Source organism: Amphiprion ocellaris, chromosome 13 (genome assembly GCF_022539595.1).
Source record: "Amphiprion ocellaris isolate individual 3 ecotype Okinawa chromosome 13, ASM2253959v1, whole genome shotgun sequence".
Lineage (NCBI taxonomy): Eukaryota > Metazoa > Chordata > Actinopteri > Pomacentridae > Amphiprion > Amphiprion ocellaris.
In genome coordinates, this window is record NC_072778.1 from 631,239 (window position 1) to 646,831 (window position 15,593).

The 15,593-nt window shown below is 42.6% G+C and overlaps 1 protein-coding gene across 3 annotated transcripts in view; it reads right to left on the bottom strand.

Moving 5' to 3' along the window:
- Window positions 1-893: 893 nt before the first annotated feature.
- The window catches only part of LOC111582719 (protocadherin-1), a 263,570-nt gene continuing 248,870 nt past the window's right edge, over window positions 894-15,593 (bottom strand). For 2 of the 3 annotated variants that reach the window (XM_055016556.1, XM_055016557.1), the window contains exon 5: window positions 894-9,160. In XM_055016556.1, the coding sequence (XP_054872531.1) occupies window positions 8,739-9,160 (422 nt within the window). In that variant the 3' untranslated portion in view covers window positions 894-8,738. The remainder of the gene's footprint in view (window positions 9,161-15,593) is intronic. The other variant, XM_055016559.1, reaches the window with a different exon arrangement.

Sequence of the window (15,593 nt, forward strand, 5' to 3'; positions counted from 1 at the left end):
TCACTTGTGTTTTTTGTCTTAATTTTGCCATTTCATGTTTTGCTTCATTTGTTGTTTTGTGTCTTGTTTTGTTTCTCGTCATTTGTCCTAATGAATTTGACACCTCTGGGTTTAAAGTAAAGCTGCAGAAACGTGAAGCTGCTCTGGATCCTGATAATAATCGACATCTTCAGAACCAGAACCGGCTTCAGAAACCCGTCCAGCTGAACGTTTTCATTAATATTCCTGCTATATTCCTATATTTCTGTCGCCGCTGCTGCACACTCTCTGCATGCAGACGCCTGCTGAACGCTCCGAAGCTGTCAGACGTGTGACAGCTGATCTCCTGGGGGCTGATGGGAAGGAGGATTTCACCGCTGGGGAGCAGGAAGTGTTGGATTCTTAAACACACACACCCCTAATATACTGGTGTGGAACAGAAACACTGCATAATTTATCTGTGAACACGTGTAGATAAATGTGGATTTACTGGAAAAAATAAAAGAAACTTCAATATTTTTAGTCACAGTGAGTTAAAACTGGAATTTTACTTTGATTTAAGGTAATCTGATTACTTCAAGGACAGACTTTGTTCTAGAAAAACATCCAAAATGCTGCTTTAAAGGTCAGAAATGTTCCCAGTTGTCTTGTATTTTACATTTAAAGTTTTATTTTACCATATTAAAGGTGTTTTATAAATACACTGACTAAACTATGAGGACATTTTAGCCACTTTCAGACACTTTTCTGGGAATCTGACGGCGTCAGGGTTACGTTTAGACACACAAGCACCACACTTCAGGTTTACAAACAGATTTTCCATATTTGAGCACCAATGTTGGACCAAAAATTCCACTAAACACAGTTTGAGTGTCGAAAATGAAACTGAAACGTCCATAAAAATCAAACTTGCATCACCAGAGTGGTTAGTTTTTTATTTAAACGTGACGTTCACCCGGTGCCACCTCCACAAAGAACACTTCAAATGAGTCTGACCTGGAATCAGAAGACAAACATCTGCTGTCAGGTCTGGAAGCAGAAGACGAGCAGTCAAACACCAACCTGAGGAGGAACATTCAGGCGTCCGCATGCTCTTCACTCTGGAAGTTAAACACCTGGCTGCCAAATTCTCAAAGATCCACCTTAAATTTCTTTAAGGGGGCCCAAATGATAATAAATAAATTCAATCAGAGACTCATTTCCTGAGTTTTTGGTCTTGTTTTTGTCATTTTTTGTCTCATTCTTGTCGTTTTGTGTCTCATTTTTGTCATTTTGTGTCTCATTTTTGTCGTTTTGCGTCTCATTTTTGTCATTTTGTGTCTCATTTTTGTCAGATTTTTGTCATTTTTTGTCAATTTTCTTTCTCGTTTTTTGTCTTATTATAAGCAGAATAAATCAGAGACACATTTCCTGAGTTCTGACGCTGTTTTCACTGATTCTGTTGTATTTCTGGGGTTGATTTCGGTGATTTCTGCAGGAAAGACTCATAATCAGGCATCCACATACTTCTGGCTCTTCAGACTTATTAATCGGCTGCATTAAAGTCTCTAAAAGACACTAAAACGAGCCTGAGTGTGTGTTTTCCTGCCTGTAATAAGCAGAATAACGCTGAAGTGGCTGTGTTCCTGTTGGTTTTCCTGCCAGCTGAAGCCAGCAGCGGCTCAGTGAAGGTCACCGAGGGTCACCAGAGGTTGTTTTTCCTCTTCTGGGGTTAATTGGTGCCAAAGCGTTGAGGTCAAACCTCCACCGGGGGACCTCTCCTCCATCTTTACCTGACGCAGCACTACGGCCGGTCAGCTGATCATTGGAGGAATAAAAGCAGCGGCTCAGGGAGGAGGAAGGAGGACCTCCATGTCGGCCCGTAAATAATCAATCAGAGCACTGAGCGGTGGCGTTAAATCACCGAGCACTGGGGACGGCGGCAGCGCCCGTCAGCTCTAAATCTCTGTCAGCGGGAGGCCTGGATGTTGGCGGGACGACGGCTGATTTATGTGGAGAGGAACGGACGGCAGATACGATGACGATTAATCAGAACGCCTTCTGAGGAGTCCAGAGATCCTCACAGCCAAACGGACGGAAGCAGTCAGGGACGACAGGAAGTGAAGCAGCGGTCCGACAAATTTTAATCAAAAATAGAAGTCTGACCAGGTGCATTATGGGAAATGTAGGATGCAGATCTACTAGCTAAAAGTCATGTTGAGTTTTTAGCTGCTTTTGTTGTATTTAAGAGCCAAAATGTTCAACTTTTTCCACTTTTTTTGCGTTTTCAGCCAAACAGACGCACGGTAAGAAGCGATCCGAGATGACAGGAAGTGCAGCGGTCTGATAAATCAGCCTCTCACATGGACCAGATCTGCTGCCGGCGTCGCTTTGATTTCCTCCCTGTGGTTTCGGAGGCTGAATGTTCCGATCACATGCTGCAAGAAACACACAACTCGTCATTTAGACTCACATTAAGCAGCGAAACATCTCCGAGAACAAATGTGGTGGAACAACTTCACAGAAGTCGACTGAAATTAAACAGGAAGAGGCAGATTTTATCACGATTTGGGTGTAAAATCACTAAAATGTGCCTTAAATCCTGCAGAAGCGTGAATAGTTCTGATCGTAGTAGTTTGATTTGTCATAAGACCTGATAAAGTCTTGTCATATATTTTAATTATTTACAGTTTATAAACTGAAAAATTCTGCAGACATAGTCAAATAAAATTATACCATTTTAAATGCAGTTTAATTTAATATTAATGATGCACAAGCTGCATTTTTTCCTTTAAAAGTCAGATTCAAGCCAACTTTCAACTTTAAATCGTGTTATCATGTATTTGAAAAGCAAATTTTAAGGGAAAACTTGTGAAATGCTGCACAAATTTACCACAAAAACAAGAAAAAATGGAGAGAAGACCTGAAGAGTGTTAAATGTGCAGAGTTGGAACTATTCAGTCATCTGAGTGAAATGTTACGTCAGAATTTACTCTGAAAAGATCTTTTTAGCTCCATTATGGGCGTTAAAAGTGGGAAAACTGTCTCACAAAATCAAGGAAGGTTTTATTTTGGAGTTTTGATGTTTTTATAACTTCTCCAAATGTTTTCAAATCTTTGCAACATTTTACAAGTTTTCCTTTCAAATTTGTTTTTGTCATTTTCTGTCTCGTTTCTGTCATTTTCTGTCTTGTTTTTGTCATTTTCTGTCTTGTTTTTGTCATTCTGTGTCTTGTTTTTGTCGTTTTCTGTGTCATTTTTGTTTTCTGTCTCGTTTTCGTCATTTTGTGTCTCGTTTTTGTCATTTTATGTCTCATTTTTGTCATTTTGTGTCTCATTTTTGTCGTTTTGTGTCTCGTTTTTGTTATTTTCTGTCTCGTTTTTGTCGTTTTGTGTCAGATTTTTGTCATTTTGTGTCTCATTGTTGTGCATTTGTCTTTTTCCCCTCTACTCTTGTGCTCTACTGCCTCTTTCCAGGCTCTTCTGCTGCAGGTTTAACTTTTATAATGTCCTTTTCCTGCCATCTCAGGCTGCAGTTTGAGTTATAAAATGTTAAAAAGTGTAATTTTTTGGCTCAGAAACTGCCTCTGGATCCCTGAGATGTTGAGGAAGAGGCTGATTTGTGAGATGATCTCGGCACGGCGGTTGATTTCTTGCTTTGTTTTAAGTGTTAGCGGCTCAGTGTGAGGCTAAACGACTTGTTCAGAGGATGTTTTCGCAGCTCTGACTGCGCCGTCGCTTTCATCCATCCACTCTCAGCTGGCGAGCATCTCCACAGGTGGAGTCTCACATTATCCTCGGCAGCCATTAACATGAAACTCGCAGCGAATGAACTTCCAAGCCGGCTCGCTTTTACTGCCGCAAATTATTGCCGGCAATGTGCAGAGCCTCGGGTTGTAATTAGAGCTGAGGGGGTGTTGGTGGACCGGAGCCCGAACAGGTGTCATTAATCCTGCGCTGCTGTGTCGCCGCAGCGCCGCAGGAAATGGCGGCCGCCTCCCCCGCTGCACGCCGCTAACAGGTTTAATAAATACCAGCGCTAAACGCCGAGCGGCTCCGGCCTCCCGCTGAGGAGGTAAAGAGGTGGGAACTAACGAGCTGACCTGAGAGCCGCTTCTCCAAGCTCCACAACTCAGCAGGAAACACTCAGCAGCCACCGACGCCGACGCCTCCACAGCTGGATTACATGGAGGTGGAAAACAAACAGCTGGATTAGATGGAGGTGGAAAACAAACAGCTGGAAGAGATGGAGGTGGAAAACAAACAGCTGGATTAGATGGAGGTGGAAAACAAACAGCTGGATTAGATGGAGGTGGAAAACCAACAGCTGGATTAGATGGAGGTGGAAAACCAACAGCTGGAAGAGATGGAGGTGGAAAACCAACAGCTGGATTAGATGGAGGTGGAAAACAAACAGCTGGATTAGATGGAGGTGGAAAACAAACAGCTGGATTAGATGGAGGTGGAAAACAAACAGCTGGATTAGATGGAGGTGGAAAACCAACAGCTGGATTAGATGGAGGTGGAAAACAAACAGCTGGATTAGATGGAGGTGGAAAACCAACAGCTGGATTAGATGGAGGTGGAAAACCAACAGCTGGAAGAGATGGAGGTGGAAAACAAACAGCTGGATTAGATGGAGGTGGAAAACAAACAGCTGGATTAGATGGAGGTGGAAAACAAACAGCTGGAAGAGATGGAGGTGGAAAACAAACAGCTGGATTAGATGGAGGTGGAAAACAAACAGCTGGAAGAGATGGAGGTGGAAAACCAACAGCTGGATTACATGGAGGTGGAAAACAAACAGCTGGAAGAGATGGAGGTGGAAAACAAACAGCTGGAATAGATGGAGGTGGAAAACAAACAGCTGGATTAGATGGAGGTGGAAAACAAACAGCTGGATTAGATGGAGGTGGAAAACAAACAGCTGGATTAGATGGAGGTGGAAAACAAACAGCTGGATTAGATAGTGGTGGAAAACAAACAGCTGGATTAGATGGAGGTGGAAAACAAACAGCTGGATTAGATGGAGGTGGAAAACAAACAGCTGGAATAGATGGAGGTGGAAAACAAACAGCTGGATTAGATGGAGGTGGAAAACCAACAGCTGGAATAGATGGAGGTGGAAAACAAACAGCTGGAATAGATGGAGGTGGAAAACAAACAGCTGGATTAGATGGAGGTGGAAAACCAACAGCTGGAAGAGATGGAGGTGGAAAACAAACAGCTGGATTAGATGGAGGTGGAAAACCAACAGCTGGAATAGATGGAGGTGGAAAACAAACAGCTGGAATAGATGGAGGTGGAAAACAAACAGCTGGAATAGATGGAGGTGGAAAACCAACAGCTGGATTAGATGGAGGTGGAAAACAAACAGCTGGAAGAGATGGAGGTGGAAAACAAACAGCTGGAATAGATGGAGGTGGAAAACCAACAGCTGGATTAGATGGAGGTGGAAAACAAACAGCTGGATTAGATGGAGGTGGAAAACCAACAGCTGGATTAGATGGAGGTGGAAAACAAACAGCTGGATTAGATGGAGGTGGAAAACCAACAGCTGGATTAGATGGAGGTGGAAAACAAACAGCTGCTGGCTCTGAAACCACAGCAGAGGCTTTAAACAACAGCAGAGTCCAGTTTTCAGCTTTAAAACCACAAATCCTGGGATCAGAACATCCCTACACTGTCAAAGAGTGACACTAATCAACGTGTTGTTTAGCTGATCTGGATCTGCATGAACCTCAGACTGACAAATCGAGCTCAGTTTTTATGGAGTTTTTTTTTTTTGGTTCGTTTTTGTTGTTTTGCGTCTCGTGTTGTTGTTTTTTCTTGTTTGAGAAATTAAATTCAGTGGACGTTTATTGTAGTTCTTGTAGTTTTAATCAACAGATAAATGGTTTATTATCTGTTTTTTTAACCACTGGTATACAGGAACTCTGTCCAAGTTGATCCTAGTTTGTTTGAGACACATGACTCTGGTCGGAGGTCATTAACCTCCACAGAAGTCTTTGTCATGGTGCCCCTTGCTAGCTAAACCTAACTGATTAGCATCAGAATGAACCTTAGCCTCATCTTTTGTTTCTATCTGCTGTGACACAGCTGTCTTCAATGGAAAACAGAATCTGTGTATGGATGCTAGAGGTGCAGATTGGGAATAATTTTCATAATCAGTACTCAGCTACACCATCAATCACTGATCAATAACACAAACTGATTACAGTAATAATTTGTCCTGTGCTGATTTAGCTGCTGTATGTGCTTCTGGGATACAAGAACTCTGTGCTAGTTGATCCTAGTTTGTATTTAATAGATGAGTTCTGGTTGGAGGTCATGAACCTCCTCAGAAGGCTTTGTCATGGTGCCCATTACTGCTAAACTCCCACAATGCTCTCTGCTTTAACATGAACTGTAGTCTGAGTGATGCCTCCTCTGGTCTCTACGGTATTAAACAGGAACAACCAGGAACTACAGCTGATCTATAATACATTTACTCACATCATTACAGGCTTTCTACGTCTTTTACAACAAGGTTCGTGAACATTTATGCAACATTAAGGAACAACTTTGATGCAGAAACGCTCTTTAGTTATCCAACATGTTGCATTGGATTACCTTTGAAGCTTTCCATGTTTTTGAAGTGTGTATTATCTTGGAAATTGGTATCGAATTGGGACTAGGTGTTCGTATATATGATAAATTAAATGAAACCTAAACCTTAATCTGCATTTTCATGGATATCTTTGCGCCTCCAGCATGACAAATTCAGACAGATTTAGATGAAACATCCCTGAATATTCATGTTCTCTGTGGGGTTGATGCTAAACAAGATGGTGACCTGCCTTCTTTCAGCGCTACTGTCATGCAAATTTGGTTACCATCGCTTTAAGCCAATAAATGTCAAAACTGAAGCAACAGATGACATTTACCGATTCCTGCTCCCCGGAGGATGAACCGTCCAGATATTAATCACCTCCCAACCTTTCCTCTAATGTCAAACAACTAACTTAGTATCTAAAGCCTCAAAGAAAACATCCTTTATCTGTCAAAGTTTTAAGTTCAGAAGGATACGAACAGAAAGAAGCAACACATCCTCAGACTGGAGAGGCTGAAACTGGAAATAGTTTGATAGTTTTTGCTTCATTTAACAGACTAATTGATTGTCAAACTTAAAAACTGCTCCACAGTGCCGCTACATGGAACAAGGTGGAAGATATTTCTGTGTTGGAAAAGGAAAATGTCATTTTGATAAATGGAAACCAGAATGTGCATTTGTTTTGTTATTTTTTTGCCTAGTTTTTTGGATTTTAGGCTCCTGTCATGCAAATTTGGTTACCTTGGCTTTAAGCCAATAAATGTCAAAACTGAAGCAACAGATGACATTTACCGATTCCTGCTCCCTGGAGGACGAACCTTCCAGATATTAATCACCTCCCAACCTTTCCTCTAATGTCAAACGACTAACTTTGCATCTAAAGCCTCAAAGAAAATATTCTTTATCTGTCAAAGTTTTACGTCTAGAACGATACAAACAGAAAGAAGCACTGGAGAAGCTTGAAGCTGGAAATAGTTTGATGGTTTTTGCTTCGCTCAACGGATTAATCGATTGTCAAACTTAAAAACTTCTCTACAGCGCCGCCACATGGAACACGGTGGAAGATATTTCAGTGTTGGAAAAGGCAAATGTCATTTTTTTTGTCTAGTTTTTGGGGTTTTAGGCTCCTGTGTGAATGAATTTAACTTCCAAACACATTTTCGGTGGTTGTATTATGGGATACTACTGACAGCAGCATGGATAAAATCATCGGTTCTTAGATCGACTGAATGAACCACTTGGAACTCAGATTTCTTCCGGTTCTGACTAAATCAGCATTGAGTGTTTTCGCCCCCTCGAGAACTCAAACTCAACCGTGTTGTAAAGTTGCAGAGGAGAGAAAAAAAACAATAAAAAGTCTTGAAACTCGGCACCGTCGGTGATGCTCAAGAGTCCAGGTTCCTGCAGAGCGACGGTGAACGCCGTGGTGCCGGTTCTCCGTACACCAGAAGGTTTCCAGTCCACCGGTCCGATGGAGGTCTGCAGACAGAACAACCGGATCCGCTCAGAGCCACAGCAGTCCCTCCGTCGTCACTGTTCTAGTATTTACAGGTCTGTACAATGAAAAAAGACCTCTTCACGGCAAAAGAAAGGAGCAGAACTGAGAGCCTCTGGAGGTCGTAAAACAGCCGCAAACGTCTTAGTGATGAGCTGCTCCTGGTAAAAACGAGCCACGTCCATTTGGCTCAAAATGTGTCTTCGGTCGAAAAAAAAAGAACAAATCAAACAGATCCAAAAAGTTGAGGATAGATAGCATTACACAGTATACTTAAGTAGGATTTACAAGGAGTTCTTTCCCTTCTCCCCCTGAAGGTGTTTTTTCTTTTTCTGTTCCGACACAGCAACATAGCCTAAAGCAATGCACACAAATCCAACTCAAATACGTGAGTAGCTGAATATGTTCCCATTAAAATATCACAACGATGCGGTGTAGTTTACATTCCTGTTTTCTTCCACTGATTACTTCTATTTTACATTTGATTGGTTTCTAGAGTGGTGGAAGGTGGAGGGTGGGCGGGGTCTAAAGCCTTGGATGCAGTTATAAAAAGGGAGGAAGAGGAAGTCGGCGCTGGGTTATAGGCACAGGGGCGGCCGTGAGGGGCAGGGTGGGTGGCGGCGAGCAGCGACGGGCGGAGACGGGCGGAGGTGGAGGGATGGATGCGGGGGTTAAAGGTAGAGAGCGGCGCCCTCACAGGTAGATCTCCCTCTTGGAGGTCTGGCCGGTCGGGGTGGTGGCCGAGTGGTACTCAACCGCCTGGCTCAGCGGGATCTCCTCCAGCCCACAGTCTTTACCGGACGGGTCGCCGCCGCCCGGGTAGGCACTGCTGTAGGGCGTCATGAACCGCATGTTGGCCACTTTGGAACTGCTGCCGCCGCCGCTGCCCGATCCACGCTCCTCTGTCAGGGGCTTGGGGCTGCCGTTGGCCATCAGCTGCTCCTGCCCGTCCATCTCCTGGTAAGGCACGAAGGTGGAGAGCTTGGGGGCGTTCTTGGACAACTTGCGATTGGGGGAAGGCTCGCCGGGCATCCAGCAGGAGTCGGAGTGGCCGAACTCGGTGCACTCGCGGGTGCAGTTACCGGTCATCGCCACGTCGGGAAGAGGCCTGAGGTCTGCAGAGGAAACAGAAGAAGAAGAAGAAGAAAGGATGAGTCAGATGGAAACAGCAGCATACTAAGTATACATCGAAACCAAAACTAGGTACTAGAAGAATCTTAAAAAAACTCATAAACATGTCAGCAAACACAAAACTATCATTTTTATGTCCTTTGGATGAAGTCACTCATCTTTTTGCTCTGTTTTTGGTCTCCTCCACCTCTTCACAAAATTATCTGCCTTTTCAGCTGACAATTTATGCATTTTGTGTGTCGTTTAATTATTTTGGCCTGATTTTGGTCCATTTTTGTCTAATTTTGGTAATTTCACATTTTATTTTGTTCATTTTTGTCCCATTTTCGTCATTTTTATGTCATTTTTGAATCTCAGTTTGGTCATTTTGCATGTAATTTTTGTCATTTTATGTCTTTTATTCATTTCTGTCCCATTTTGGTCCATTTTTGTTTCAGTTTGGTCAATTTATGTGCTAATTTGATCACTTTTGCTTCTCATTCTGTTCATTTTTGCCCCATTTTACTCTTTTTGTGTCTCATTTTATTAATTTCCGTCCAACTTTGGTTCATTTATGTTTCATTTTGATGATTTTGGTCAGTTTTGCCTCATTTTTACATCTCATTTCATTCCTTTTTATCTCCATTTTATCTCCATAATCATTTCATGGCATCTTTGTCAATTTTGGTCCATTTGAGTCCCAGTGTTGTCATTTTGTGTCTCATTTAGGTAATTCTGTGTCTTATTTTGTTAATTTTTGTTCCATTTTACTCTTTTTGTGTCTCATTTTGATAATTTAATTAAATTAAATTGGCCATTTTGTGTGTTATTTTTGTCATTTTGTCTTTTATTCTTTTCTTCCCCTTTTGGTCCATTTTTGTTTCAGTTTGTTCCATTTATGCGTTAATTTGATCATTTTTGTGTCTCATTCTATTCATTTTTGCCCCATTTTACTCTTTTTTGTCTCATTTTATTCATTTCTGCTCTTTTGTGTTTCATTTTGATGACTTTATGTTTACTATATGACTGAATATTTTGGCAATTAGGAAGCAGATCAGTGAATGGAGAAAGGACAGATGGATTGTGGGAGTTGTAAAATAGAATTATGAGGAAAATTTAGAATCTCTATGATTTCTGCCAATATTCTACATCATTTATTTTCCCAGATTTATACAGAAGAAGCTCCTTTAGAATGATTAATCTTAAATTCTGTCCTTTCTGCCAGTGACAGCTGTTACTCTGCATGTATTTCTTAGTATTTATTTCAGATTTTCCATGTGATCTTGGGTTCTTGTTGTGCTTTGTGATCTTATCTACTCCGATTCTACAGTCAAGAATTAAAGCTGAGTGTGAACAGCATGTGACACGAGACAGAAAACGGTTTCCATTTAACAAAGATCTTGTGAATGTTGCTTTTTGTTCCTTAAAAACCAACAAAAATGCGATTGCAGTGTCACAGTTCGGCCGATTACGGCTGCCATTATCCCGTTATCCAAACGCAGCACTTTAACTCTCTGAAATCACAAAAACATACCCAAAGCAACTAAGATTTGTCCAAAACGACTGAAAAAGTGACCAAAATGTCTCAACATAATGTCAAAAAAATTAACAAAAAATTATCCAAAGCGACTAGAATTTGTCCAAAATGAGAATAAAATGTTCAAATTGGCTGTAATTTGATTTTGGGTCAGTTTTGAGACATTTTAGTCACATTTTCTACCATTTTATGTCTCATTTTTGTCATTTTTGTGCATCATTTTTGTCACTGTGTCTCATTTTTGTCATTTTATGTTTCATTTTTGTCATTTTGTGTCTCATTTTTGTCAGTTTTCATCAAATTTTTTTCACTTTGTGTCTCGTTTTTGTCACTTTGTGTCTCGTTTTTGTCACTTTGTGTCTTGTTTTTGTCATTTTGTCTTCTTGTGCTTTGAGATCTTATCTATTGGTGCAGAATTTTTTCCGAGGAGTTAAAGTTGAGCGTGAATAGCATGTGACAGCAGACAGAAAACTGTTTCCATTTGGCAAAGATCTCGTGAATGTCGCTTTTTGTTCCCTAAAAACCAACAAAAATGCGATTGCAGCGTCACAGTCTTACGGCTGTCATTATCCCGTTATCCGAACACAGCGCTCCCCCCGTCGGAGGGAAATTAATTAAAGCTCAGCGTGTATTTTTAAAGTGGCTAATAGTTCAACAAAGTGCCAGGAAGGCTGCCTAATCTGCAGCTGAAAGACGGAAACAGCAGATCAGAGCATGAAACAGGATGAGGAGGGAAAGAAACCACGCTCAAGTTCGTTAAAACCTTCATTATGTTCAGCCAATTAAGGCAAAAAATAACAGCTTTTCTTATTTACCTGCAAGAAATGACACGAGAGACGACAGATGTGGAAAAAACGACATGTTTCAGTTTGATGTGCTCTGATTTTGTGAACTGGGATCATGATTTCTCCCGTCAGGCTCGTTTTCCTTTACTTTCTGATTCTGGGTCATTCTACAACTGGAGGACATTTTCAAATTTCAAATAATTCATGTAGAGAATACTACTACTACTTAGTTTTGTGTCTCGTTTTTGTTGTTTTGTGTCTTGTTTTTGTCGTTTACATCATCAGTTTTCCTAAAGGTTGGGCAGATCAAAGCTGCGTCCTTTATGGAGCAGAAAACTGTAAAAAGGTTTATTTCTCTAAACGGAACGACCCTTTTGTTGCGTTGTGGCGTTTTAATTCTTTACGACAGGCAGGGAGGTGGACGGACGGAGGGGAACTGACAGACAGACGGACGCAGGGCTGAGTTCGCATTTTGAAAAATCACAGCTTAGAATGGAAAAAGGTCAGAGATGGAAGCAGAAATATCAATGCATATGCAGAGACTAACCTTTCCTGTGTGCGTGACATTAGATCAGTCTTTGATAGCGGAGCTGGGGGCCGCTGGGGGCCACTCAGGGCCGCCGGGGGCCACTCAGGGCCGCTGGGGGCCGCTGGGGGCCACTCGGGGCCGCCGGGGGCCACTCAGGGCCGCTGGGGGCCGCTGGGGGCCACTCAGGGCTGCTGGGGGCCGCTGGGGGCCGCCGGGGGCCACTCAGGGCCGCTGGGGGCCACTCAGGGCCGCTGGGGGCCACTCAGGGCCGCTGGGGGCCGCTGGGGGCCACTCAGGGCCCCTGGGGGCCGCTGGGGGCCACTCAGGGCCCCTGGGGGCCGCTGGGGGCCGCTGGGGGCCGCTGGGGGCCGTTGGGGGCCACTCAGGGCCCCTGGGGGCCGCTGGGGGCCGCTCGGGGCCGCTGGGGGCCGTTGGGGGCCACTCAGGGCCCCTGGGGGCCGCTGGGGGCCGCTCGGGGCCGCTGGGGGCCGTTGGGGGCCACTCAGGGCCCCTGGGGGCCGCTGGGGGCCGCTGGGGGCCGCTGGGGGCCGCTGGGGGCCACTCAGGGCCGCTGGGGGCCGCTGGGGGCCGCTGGGGGCCACTCGCTCGCTCCCGAGAACGGCGCTTATTTCCCAAAATGCCCTCCGCTTCATGCATAATTGAAATTCATTGGCTCCTTTTTTGTGAAAGCAGCTACAGTCGGCTTTTCTGTCTGTTTGCGGGTTGATGTGTTCGCTCTAATCCCGGGGAGTGCTGAGTAGCGGACGTCTTCCCTCCACACATTCTCACGCCCGCCGCCGCCGTGGATTTTAGTTTTTAAGCACTTCCCATGCAAAAAAGCGAGGTGCTTGCAGAAATGTTAAGTCATGTGCGAGCGGCTGCCGAGTTCAGAGCGGCTGTTTAATAAGTGCTTTTCCTGTGAAGGTGGTGTCAGCAGGAGGCTTATAGAGCACAGACCGCCTCACAGCTGCAAACTCCACAAACTAGAAGTCGACTCGCTTCAGCAACAACACACTCACCTCCTGTTTTTGTCCTTTTCTGTCTCTTTTTTGTCCTTTTCTGTCTTGTTTTTGTTGTTTTTTGTCTCATTTTTGTCATTTTATGTTGTTTTTGTCGTTTTATGTCTCATGTTTGTCATTCTCTGTCTTGTTTTTTGTCGTTTCCTGTCCTGACACTCAGCTCCACTGGACCTCTGTCTGACTGTGTGTCTATAAATACTCCAGGAGCTCCTCTACAATCTGTTTCCTCCTGTTCTGCCACCAGCACTTTTCCGCCGCTAGCTGTGCTGATGTAGTTTAACTGACATCCACAGATCAAGTCCATATCGATTTTACGACGGCTCCGGCTGCTCCGGTCCTCCTGGAGATGCTACCGTACGTTTCTTCACCAGACCGAAGCTTTCCAGAGCAGCTGTCTGGAGCTAATGAGCTGCTAACGATACTAAAGTAGTGCAAGTTAACAGGTAACTGTTCAGGTTATACAAACTGGATTACTGTCTTTACTGGAGATGATTTGTCTTTGCTTTTATGTCTTATAATTTAATTTTTGCAACAAGCTTTTGGATGGTTGCAGAACAAAAGGAAATCCTCCTGCTGCTGCTGTAAAACTGACACAAAACGACTAAAGCAAGACACAAAACAACAAAAGCAAGACAAAATGACAAAAACAAGATACTAAATGACAAAAACGACAAAAAATGACAGAAATGAAAGAGAAAACAACAAAAACAAGACACAAAATGAAAGAAATGAGACAGAAAACGACAGAAATGAGACAGAAAATGGCAAAAACAAGACAAAATGACAAAAATAAGACAAAAAATGACAGAAACGAAACAGAAAACAAAAAAAGAGACACAAAATGAAAGAAATGAGACAGAAAACGACACAAATGACACAGAAAACGACACAAATGAGACAGAAAATGACAAAAACAAAACATAAATGACAGAAAATCGGAGAAATTTGGTATAAATTTGACTAACTGAGCCTGTAATGCTGTTTGAAAGCTGTTAATACATTTAAAATCTAATAAACCACCAGTGACGACTGTGATCTAGTGATAACAGCAGCATGGCTTTAATCCTGTTTAACATTTATTAGAAATGTGGTTAGCTTGCAGCACAACACTAAAGCAGCGTCACAAATATCAATAATCAATAATCAGATGTGTTTATACAGAACCGTTTAACCAAAGGGCAGCAACAGAATGAAGTGCAAACGTCAGTAGAGGATAAGATTTGTGGAATAAATGAGGAAAACGAAATAAAAAACACGTAGAACGGGATTGCAATACAATCCACCTGCTGCTGTAAAACATCGGAACAAACGGGCCTAAAAACAACCGTTTGAAGGTTGAATTAATCCAAACACTTTAAATCAAAGACTGTTTTTAATTTGTGAGGTGACAAAGTTCTCAGATGAAGATATTTGTGCTTTAATCGCTAATGAGAGTTGTAGAAAGTGCCAGATCAGCGTGTTGGGGAGCATTTGATCCGCCTCCATCACGTCTTTGATGAAGCGCTAACGTCCGCCGGAGGAGGAGGAGGAGGAGGAGGAAGGCCTTATTAGCCCAAACTGTTATTGATCTCACATCTGACCGGCCCAGCTCTTCCTCCCCAATTAGCTCCATCTCCAACCAGAGCCAATTAGCTCTTGTGCTTAATTAGGTCGAACACGAAGCCCGTCAGCCCGCCGCTAAGTCCTGTGATTAGAGCTACAACAGGGTCACATTCCGACTGGACCCCGGGTCTGAAAACCAGTTTAAGTGCATATATTAGAGTTTCCAGACGTAAAACTCGCTCAGATCAATAGTTTGTGTTCATACAGGCAGGTAGAAGCAGAAAAACGACATCCTTACACGTAACATACGCTAATAATTCCCTCATTATGATGTTTTCTGGCTTTTTAAACTCAACTTTTCATCCATTTCTGCAGCATTATTTCCATCAGTCGTGTCAAACTCATGAACTTAATTAATAATTTTATTTTCCATTTAAAATAATAAACTGAAGGCTTTTAACAACATTTCACTCCATTTTTAGGAATAAACCTTCTCTTTTACAGTTTCCTGCTCCTCAGAGGACGTAGTTTTGCTCTACTCAACCTTTAGGAAAACAGTTTGATGATGTAAACGACAAAAACAATACACAAAGCGACAAAAACAACACACAAAATGACAAAAACAAGACACAAAACAACAAACGAGACTCAAAATGACAAAAACAACAAACGAGACACAAAACAACAAAAACAAGACACAAAATCACAAAATCGAGATACAAAATGACAAAAACGTCACACAAAACAACAAACGAGACAAAATGAAAAAACGAGACACAAAACGACAAACGAGACACAAAATGAAAAAACGACACACAAAACGACAAACGAGACACAAAATGAAAAAAACAAGACAAAACGACAAAATCGAGAGACAAAATGACAAAAAAAACGAAACACAACATTACAGGCTCAGTTAGTCAAATTTATCCCAAATTTATCCGATTTTCTGTCATTTATGTCTTGTTTTTGTCATTTTCTGTCTCATTTCTGTTGTTTTGCGTCTTGTTTTTGTCGTTTTGCATC